Consider the following 9095-nt stretch of genomic DNA (forward strand, 5'->3'; position numbering starts at 1 on the left):
AACCCTATAGGCGGGGCCGTGCGCTACAACGCGGGGCGGTGCGGGGGGGGGGGGGGTGTCTCCTATGGCCGCTATAGGGACTACGGTTCCCGGCTTGCCCTGCCCCGCCGTGCCCTCCCGTTGCCGGTGGAACCATGGCGGAGATCCGCGGTGAGAGGGGCCCGGCGGGCAGGGCAGCTCCCTGGGGGGGGGGGAGAGCCTCGGGTGGGCAGGGCAGGCCCACGGGGATGGAGACACCCCCCCCCCACCACCGGGGACCCCCAGGGCGGTGGGGCAGAGGGACCCCTTATATGATGAAAGAGATTAAATTACTCCCCCCCCCCCCCGAAATACACCCCCTGGGTCCCCCACCCTGCCCTGGCCCCCTCTCACCCCCTGGCTTGGGGGGGTTTTGGGGGGGGGGGGGCAGAGAGTTATTTCTGCCCCCCCCCCCCAATGTCTGGCTTCCCATTCCCGCAGTGTTTCCCCTCTCCTGCGCCGTGCAGAGCTACTCCTGGGGGAAGCTGGGGCCGGAGAGCGAGGTGGCCAAGCTGCTGGCCAGCAGTGACCCCCTGGTCCAGATCCAGCCCGATCGGCGCTACGCGGAGGTGAGCGCTTTGCCCCCGCGTCCGTATGTCCGTCCCGGCCCTGCGTCCGTCCCATCGGCGCGTCCGTCCCAACCGGCCGCGGCTCTCGCCGTCGTGGGTCCAGCCGGCTCGGGGAGGGACGCGGATCCCCCTGGTCGTCCCCGGTCCCCTGGAGCCCCGGGGGGGGGCTGCCCGGGGAGGAGGAGAGGAGAAGCCCGGCGTGACTCAGCCCCCGAGGGAGCCGCCTTGGCCGCATCGATTGAGTCCGGGGCCAAGCGGCCTCGAGAAAAGCCCAAGTCATCCCCGTTGGCTGCCCGTCTCAGGGGTCCGTCCGTCTGTCCGTCCGTCTGTCTCCCGCAGCTGTGGATGGGTGCGCACCCCCGGGGCGACGCCATCATCCGGGATAACCGCATCCCCCAAAAGACCCTGGGCCGGTGGATCGCCGACAATCCCGCCTGCCTGGGGGCAAAGGTGAAGGACGCCTTCCAGGGTCGCCTGCCCTTCCTCTTCAAGGTGCTGTCGGTCAACACCGCCCTCTCCATCCAGGCGCACCCCAACAAGGTAGGGAGAGCCCCGGGGAGGGGGACAGCCCCGGCCGGACCTCGTGTCCCCGGGGAGGTCACCCAGCTCCTCTGCCCCCCCTCTCCAGGAGCTGGCGGCGAAGCTGCACGCCCAGTTCCCCGAGCACTACCCCGACGCCAACCACAAGCCCGAAATGGCCATCGCTCTCACCCCCTTCGAGGGCTTGTGCGGCTTTCGGCCGGTGGAGGAGATCGTCTCCTTCCTCCAGAGTAAGGATGGCGAGGGAGGGCGGTCGCGAGGTCGGACCCCCGGTGCCGCCTTCCCTCCCTGTGGCGGGTTCGGGATGGGGACGGTGGCTGTGCTACCACCTTGGGATGGGGGGGGGGGATGCTGGGCTCCCCCGTAATGGCAAGCCACCAGGGATGACTTGGGCTGGCCACCCTGGCAGGCGTCCCCGAGCTGCGGGCGCTGATCGGGGAGGTGGCGGCGGAGCAGCTGGAGCGCAGCGGGAGCGACGACCCCCGCGGCGTCTCGGCCGCCCTCCGCGTCTGCTTCACCCGCCTGATGAAGAGCGAGAAGAAGTTCTTCGTCGACCAGCTGAACATGCTGGTGAAGAGGATCTCCCAGGAAGGTGGGTCCTCTCTGCCCGCCGTGGCCCCCCAAGAATGGTTTTGGGGGGGGGGTGGCTGTGTTTAGGGGAGGGGACGGGGCACCGCCCACCCACCTCCCCAGTGTCGCGCCTGGTTTCTCTACCCACACAGCGGCGGAAGGGAAGGACACGTCGGGGAGCAACGGGGACCTGCTGCTGCGGCTGCACTCGCAGTACCCGGGGGACATCGGCTGCTTCACCATTTATTTCCTCAACCTGGTGAGGCTGGAGCCGGGAGAGGCCATGTTCCTGGGAGCCAACGAGCCCCACGCCTACCTGCACGGAGGTGAGCGTGGTGGTGGGCTTTCCTAACCCGAGACCCCGCAAGGACTGTCCCCCCAGGGTGGCCATGGCCTCCTGCGAAAGGTTGGATCCCGCCCCCGCCCCGGGACGTGCGGGAGGGCTGCGGTGGGCTGACGGCGCTGCCTCATCCCCGCAGACTGCGTGGAGTGCATGGCGTGCTCGGATAACACAGTGCGCGCCGGGCTCACCCCCAAATTCATCGACGTCCTCACCTTGTGCGAGATGCTCAACTACACGCCAGCACCCAGCAGCTCCAAGATCTTCCCGGCCGCGCAGAGCCAGCTCGACCCCAGCGTCTACCTCTACGACCCGCCCGTGCCAGATTTCGCCATCATGAGGATAGAGGTGAGCGGCGACGGGTCTGCTTTGGGGACACGGCGGGGAACACCGGCTGTCTCCCGTCTCGGCTGTGCTCTTGGTAGGACATCTCGGTGTTGGCTGGGGTTTTCTTGGCACGGGTTTGCTCACCCTTGTAGCTTGTGCCCCAGCGAGGATGGAGGGATGCCTGGGGCCGCTGGGGATGCTTGTGTCACCCCCGGGCAGTGCTGCAGGCTCCTCTCCCTCCTCTGTTTCCCCTGCCTGGAGCTCGCTCACCTTCTCCAGCAGCTCCGGGCAGAGGGAGAACCAGGAATAGGTCTCGGGGGTGCAGCTTGGGTGTCCTCAGCTAAGCCGAGGTCCCTGGGCTTGGGCTGCTGCGGGTGCAGGGTGGCCTGGGCACAGCAAAGGCTGCAGCAGGGAACGGGGATCACCCCCTTCCAGCTCTCCGAAGAGAAGAAAATCTGCAGCGGACTCAAGCCGCGGTGACCCTTTCCATTGCAGATCCCCCCCTCCATCAAGCTGTACCTCGTCTCTGCCATGGACTCTGCCAGCATCTTGCTGGTGATCCAAGGGACAGCCATGGGCACCTCCACAGCCGCAGCCTCCGAAATGACTCTGCGTCGTGGCTCCGTGCTCTTCATCTCTGCTAACGAGAGCATCTCCCTCCACCTCTCCTCGCCGGATGGGATGCTGCTCTTCCGAGCCTGCTGCCTCCTCTGAGCGGGACCTGGGACGCTTCCCCCCACATCACTCCACATTTGAGTAGATAGAAACTGGCCTGGGCAAAGTCATCTCGCTTGGAAGTTTCCCCTGCATCTATTAAACCCCCGAACCAGCCCGCACCCGATGTGTAGAAAGAGCAATTCCACGAATCGACTCCTTGGATGTGGTGCGGAGCACAGCGGGCAGAGGAAGAGCATCTCCCCTCACAGCTCGTTAGCCGTGTCCCTGTAGCATCATCCCCTCCGGGTGCTCCTAATGCCATACAACAACTCCTTTTATTAGTTTTTTTCCCCCCTTCCTTCTCACCGAGAAGCAGCAGGGGGGCCTGAGCTCTGCACCCCGGGTCTCGAGCATCTCTGCCTGGCTTCTAGGACCTGCTGCTTCCCCCCTGCGAATGTGATGTTGAGGTTTTCTGCTGCTCCTGGGTGCCTGGTGGGCTCTTCCCAAGCCTGGCCGATGGCAGGCAGTCCTCTGAGCCGTGTCACCCCTTCCCCAGCTGTAAAAGGGGGCTGCTTGGCAGGGTGACACAGCTGGAGAGCCTCTGGTGCTGTGAATAAAGTGGTGACTTTGTCCTCGGCGCAGGACAGCGTGGCGTAGGGAGCAGGAGGAGGAAGACGGGGACAAGCACTGGTTTTTGCAGGGCTCGGGGACCGGGGGAGGCTGGGGGCAGCTCTGGCATTCCCCACCCCCGGCGCTGGCTGCGACCTTCACCGCATCGCCCCAACAGCAGCATCAGTCCGGGCGACACGGCAGCTCCGCAGGGAAACAGGTCACCGGGGTAAAATGTGACGAGGGAAAACAGATCGCTCCAAAAATGCGCCAGGTCAGGGAAGGAGCCCTCCCAAGCAGTGCTGCTGGGGGGGAGTGCGGCTCAGCCCCCCGCCACAGCACCAACACACCCTCTGAGTAATGAGATCCAGTTTATTGAGTGCTCCCTTTAACAAGTAAAATAATAAAAAAAAACAACAAAAAAAACCAGCTCACATCTCTAGACATGAAATATTTAAATAAGGTTTCTTTATAAGCAGCTGATTGTCCTCTATGTAGTAGAGCAGGACCATGATTTAAGGCAGCTTTTAAGGTTCACAGCAGGTAGACTCCCCAGCCACCCCAAATCTGCACCCAAAAGGAGCCGTGCAGAGCTGGCACGGGGGGTCTGGGCTGCCCCTCGCCTGCATCAAAGCAGCTTTGGGGAGAACTGGAAGAAGCCATTAGCTTCAAACCCAGAACTTAACGGGTCCCTCGAGAGATGGAAAGCGGAGAGGTCCCAGCCTGAGCAGTAGCTGCTGGTGGATGTAAGAAACGCAGACGCTTAATGCTCAGCAGCCTGCCCCAATCTGCTCCGCTGGGTTCCACCCATCTTCTCTTCGTTGAAGCTGCGGTCTTTGGTTCAGGTCAGCCCAGGCTTTGGGAGGAGGGAAGCCAGCAGCAATTAATTGCAAGCAGCATGAGATAGGTAAATGAAACAGCTCTCTGCCAGCCTGTGCTGACCCCAGCCTCGCTGGCCTGGCCTCAGCCTGCCAGGGAGGAGGGGTGACTAAAATGAAAATAAATAGAAAAGGGGTCTCAGGGCTTCCCAGCCTGGTCCCACACCACGGCAGTTTGACCCCACCATCAACCACGTCTTCATTAGGGAGGGCTGGGAAGGGTAACCCGTGTCCAGGGCCAGGTCCTAATCCTCCATGTGGCCAATTAAAGGAGGAAAAGAGGAGGTCAGGCAAACAAAAGAGCGTTTGCTGCTGCACCTCCCAATTCCTTCCCTTTACACCCCCATTGAGGTGCCTGGGCTCTGCTTCTCCTCCCTCCCCACCCCAGCCAGGCAACAGGTCCCATCCAGGCCACCTGAACGTCACCATGCCACCTCTCCCTGATATTGCTGAGTGTAAGGAAAAGTCCTCTGGGGTTGGTTGGTTGCTGCTGCTCACCACGAGCGGCATCGCAGCATCATTCAGTCCTCGTGTCGCCGTCCTGGTGTGGGACACGGACACCGACAGCCATCCCGCGGGACAAAGAAAGTGCTGGCTTTTGACCTGTTCTTGCACGGCCCCGGCCGAGCGGCGTCTACTGGATCACGCAGGAGAGATTTTCTCCGAAACAGGGGCAAGAAGAGGAGGCGATGGGTTTTGGGGGGATGAGATCCAGATCTTCGTCATCGGGGACCTCATCGAGGTGGTACCCATCCTGCAGCAGCTGCCGGCTCAGGTCCTGGTTCACCTGCTGCGGGGGGAACAAAGGAGGTTAGAAGAGCTGGTTACTCCCAGTTTAGTTAAAATTTAGGTCCTAGGGCTTGCAAAGAATAGGGTTGTGAACAAGAAGGGCATCGCGTCCTCCCTCCAGTGCCTTTGCGTGGGGAGAAGCAGCACAACCAGAGCAGAGAAGACGAAAGCAAAAGACCAAAGAGCTTTTCCTGGGTTGCAGCACCCCAACGCACGCCCCGTGCACCCCAAAACACCCCGCGGGCTGTGACACCCTTGTATGTTGGAGCGCTTCAGCTGCCCTGCTGCACGGTCTGGGGGCAGATGATGCTTTAGGTGCAAAGGGCAAAGCAGCGATAGCCAGCCGGGGCTTGCAAAAGGGACATTTATGTATGGCTTAAACCTGTTGGGCAGCAGAGGCAGCAGTTTGCAAAGCAAAGCTCTGCAAGATGGACACACATACACACCCCATAGGGTGATGCTTCATTTCAGCCCCTATACAGACCCCAAGGTGTAACGGGGACGAGGGAACCCACGGGGACCGTGCCGTCAGGGTCAAACCCCTGGACTTGCCTCGGCAGAGGAGTAGCCTGAGGAACATCTGGATCCCAGCTCCCCGTCACTAAGAGAAGAAGGAAACAGTCAGAGCCAGCCAGGAATCGGCATCTTTGCTTCGGATGCAGACAAGGGAATCTCGGGGGGGAAAAAGAGAGCCGGCAGCATAACCCCAAGGGATTTGTTAAATCTGGGACCACAGGGGTGTTTTGCTCCTGAGAGGTGTCCAGTGCCATCGGGGATGCTCTACAAGTGACAAGGAAAATCAATCCCCCCAAAAAGCCAGCTCTGAGCCTGCAACACCCCCCCCCCCCAAAATCCTGGGATATTCACCCAGTCCCCACCTGTCCGAATCGAGGGAGACCAGGTTTTCATCCGCCGTCTGGCTGAGCGCCGTGTAGCCCTTGTTAAACTTCACCGATCTGCAGGAAAGCAGAGGAGCGAGCCTGTAACAGACGTTTTGGGTGTGGAAATGCAGCCACAGAGCTGACGGACTGAAGAGCCAGGGCAGGAATCCTGGTCCTGAATGTCCCTTCCCACCCAGGCATTGTCCAGGGCCACCACCAGCTAAGATTAAACTCCATCTAAGCTCTAGGCTCCCCGATTAAATCCTTAGCACCAAACCATCCCCAAAACAAAGAGGAGGAGGAGCACGGCCCCCGCTAGAGCAACTCCCAAGTTTTGCAGGAAAAGTTTTATTATATCGGATGCTTGCTGGCCACGACGGAGCCAGCAGGCTAAGGTCCCAAACTAATTTTTTAATCCTCTGAGTTCCCCAATCTCCCCAAGAAATGTGAAAATATATCCCGGGAGAAGAAAAACGGGATCAGACCTTTTAGCCGCCGGCTTCGGCTGGTGTGGCGTGGGTCCCCCCAGCAGCCCCTGCCTTCGCAGCGCTGCCTTTGCCAGCTCGCGTTGCCTCTCTGAAAGCCAAGCACAGGGGCAGAGCTAAAAATACCCAAGCGCTCCCCAAGAGTCTTTTTTTTGCGGGGGAGGCATTGCAGGTCAGTCCTAAGGAGAGCATGACGGCATTGCAGTGCTTTCCATATGCAGAGCCTATGGGTTTTTATGGTTTTTTTTTAATGTTGGGGTTTTTTTATGGTTTTATCCCACCAAGGAATAAAAGGGCTTTTGGTCACTCCCACCCTAGGCAAGAGGTGCAAATGACTCCCCAAATCCCAGCAGAGTCCCTGGGGTGACACCGAGAATCACTTACGGAGCTTGGAATGAATGGAGGGAGGCTTGCTCATGATGTACGGTCCCCTTTTCTCCACCGCATCCATCGCCTTGTTCGGCCTCTTGTTTTCAGCCCAAATGAGCTAAAAAAAGGGAAAGCAGCACATTTAGGAGCATCTCTCTATGGGGATGAAGTAAACCGGAGTCATCTCAGAGCATCTGGTCATCCTTGGGAACTCAACGTCGGCGGGGAAATCTGCCAGCACGTCGGCTGGGGAGAGCTGGGGGGGGGGACGGCTCCTCCTCCCCAGCCCTGTGCTGCGGCCGGAGGAGGGAGAGGAAAAGGAATAAGCAGATCTATTAGCAGATGAAGGGATTATTTGGGAATGGTGATGCTAAATTAAAAGCGCACGTGGTGACCAGCAGTTTCTTTGCAAGCCTACCTCCAGTAATACGTGATGGAAGCAATTTAACTAGCAGGTTCATCAAATAAAATATAAGGATACTTCAGTTTAATTTCTCTGCAGGTTTTGAGCCTTTCAAGCTTCTCCTCATGCTTCAAGGAAAAGCCTCCCCCATCTGTAAGGCATTTATCATCAAGGAGAGCCAACACTGCTAAATGACAACGGGGCGGGAAGCTTCTACAAAAATAGTAACTAATGAAGAAAATAGAGGAAAAATCAGAAAATGGGGAGAGAGTCAGTGCAGGAGGGATGGGGAATGAGAGGGAGCAGTTAACAACGAAACAGTGAAACAACGCAGAGGACCTGGGGTAGTGATCGGAGAGCACAACAAACCAGGATTCGCGTCAGTGTCTTAAGCCGGAATTAGCAGGGCAGAGCCTCACACGTGGGAATAACTCCGTGCGCAGGGATTCGGGGCCACCCGAGCCAGTGGGATTAACTGGGCAGGCGGCAAACTTCTGCCCACACCCCCGTATCCCCCAGTATGTGCTATACCCCTCCCTATACAGCCCCCCTACCTGTGCTCTGCTTCTACCCTGCCCCTACCCTACACCGTGCCTCCACGCCTATACCCTTACAGCCAAACGCGGGCGCTCTACCTCTATATTGCTCCTCTGTGCCTATGCCCCAGCCCTACGCTGCCCACACCCCCCCCCAGCCCTATACCCATAAGGCACGTACCCCATAGTGGCCCCTATGCACATACCCCAGTCCACCATGCACACACCGCAGCCCTATACATACGCCCTATACATATATACCCCATACAGCCCCAGGCACACACCCCAGCCCTATGCCCCCTATACATATATCCCCCATACTTTCCCATGCACACACACCAGCCCTATACATACCCCCTATACATATATCCCCCATACAGCCCCAGGCACACACCCCAGCCCTATACATACCCCCTCTACATATATCCCCCATACAGCCCCAGGCACACACCCCAGCCCTATACCCCCTCTACATATATCCCCCATACAGCCCCAGGCACACACCCCAGCCCTATACCCCCTCTACATATATCCCCCATACAGCCCCAGGCACACACCCCAGCCCTATACATACCCCCTCTACATATGTCCCCCATACAGCCCCAGGCACACACCCCAGCCCTATACATACCCCCTCTACATATATCCCCCATACAGCCCCAGGCACACACCCCAGCCCTATACATACCCCCTCTACATATGTCCCCCATACAGCCCCAGGCACACACCCCAGCCCTATACATACCCCCTCTACATATATCCCCCATACAGCCCCAGGCACACACCCCAGCCCTATACCCCCTCTACATATATCCCCCATGCTGCCCCAGGCACACCCCCCGGCCCTATACCCCCCACATACACCCCCCGGCCCCGCACGTACCCCCGCTGCCCGCCGCCCGCCGCCTCTGCTCCCAGCGGGAGCGGAACCGCCGCCCGTCGCCATGGCCGCCCGCCGCCCCGCCCACCCCCTCCGCCAATGGCGACGCGCGGCGGCGCGGCCCAGCCAATGGGAGGCGGCGAGATCGCGCCCTCCCCTCACCACACCCCCGCCGCGCATGCGATAGCGGGAGGCTCCGCCCCGGGCCCGCTGGGCGATGGGGAAGCGGTTCTCCGCACCAGCG

General features: G+C 60.1%; 2 protein-coding genes across 8 annotated transcripts; one reads left to right on the forward strand and one right to left on the reverse strand.

The window, feature by feature from the left end:
* Positions 1-23: 23 nt before the first annotated feature.
* Positions 24-4059, forward strand: MPI (mannose phosphate isomerase). The gene is made up of 8 exons (XM_030014558.2): positions 24-150; positions 460-587; positions 927-1127; positions 1216-1357; positions 1537-1719; positions 1850-2023; positions 2177-2385; positions 2860-4059. The coding sequence occupies exons 1-8, from the start codon at positions 135-137 to the stop codon at positions 3076-3078; spliced, it is 1272 nt and encodes a 423-aa protein (XP_029870418.1). The 5' UTR covers positions 24-134; the 3' UTR covers positions 3079-4059.
* Positions 3985-8931, reverse strand: FAM219B (family with sequence similarity 219 member B). 7 transcript variants are annotated; one of them, XM_030014564.2, is made up of 7 exons: positions 8855-8922; positions 7451-7586; positions 7048-7150; positions 6664-6754; positions 6176-6277; positions 5850-5898; positions 3985-5298 (listed from the first exon to the last, which is right to left on the reverse strand). In XM_030014564.2, the coding sequence occupies exons 3-7, from the start codon at positions 7112-7114 to the stop codon at positions 5143-5145; spliced, it is 465 nt and encodes a 154-aa protein (XP_029870424.1). In that variant the 5' UTR covers positions 7115-7150; positions 7451-7586; positions 8855-8922; the 3' UTR covers positions 3985-5142. The 7 variants fall into 7 exon arrangements, with proteins under 7 accessions (XP_029870424.1, XP_040979590.1, XP_029870421.1 ...); XM_041123656.1 differs by lacking the exon at positions 7451-7586 and having other exon boundaries at positions 3985-5295; positions 6176-6253; positions 8855-8931; XM_030014561.2 differs by lacking the exon at positions 7451-7586 and having other exon boundaries at positions 6176-6253; positions 8855-8931.
* Between the last annotated feature and the right edge of the window lie 164 nt (positions 8932-9095).

This window comes from Aquila chrysaetos, chromosome 5, assembly GCF_900496995.4.
Source record: "Aquila chrysaetos chrysaetos chromosome 5, bAquChr1.4, whole genome shotgun sequence".
Classification (NCBI taxonomy): Eukaryota; Metazoa; Chordata; class Aves; order Accipitriformes; family Accipitridae; genus Aquila; species Aquila chrysaetos.

Bases quoted from the DNA above. Each gene is read 5' to 3' on its own strand.
- FAM219B (XM_030014560.2), bottom strand. From the start codon at position 8,917: ATGGCGACGGGCGGCGGTTCCGCTCCCGCTGGGAGCAGAGGCGGCGGG. The intron at 6,755-7,047 runs GTAAGTGATTCT...CTTGGCTTTCAG, and splicing joins CTCCATTCATTCCAAGCTCC to AGAGGCAACGCGAGCTGGCA. The intron at 5,899-6,175 runs GTGGGGACTGGG...TTCTTCTCTTAG, and splicing joins GTCTCCCTCGATTCGGACAG to TGACGGGGAGCTGGGATCCA.
- MPI (XM_030014558.2), top strand. The intron at 588-926 runs GTGAGCGCTTTG...TGTCTCCCGCAG, and splicing joins CCGATCGGCGCTACGCGGAG to CTGTGGATGGGTGCGCACCC. The intron at 1,128-1,215 runs GTAGGGAGAGCC...CCCCCTCTCCAG, and splicing joins TCCAGGCGCACCCCAACAAG to GAGCTGGCGGCGAAGCTGCA.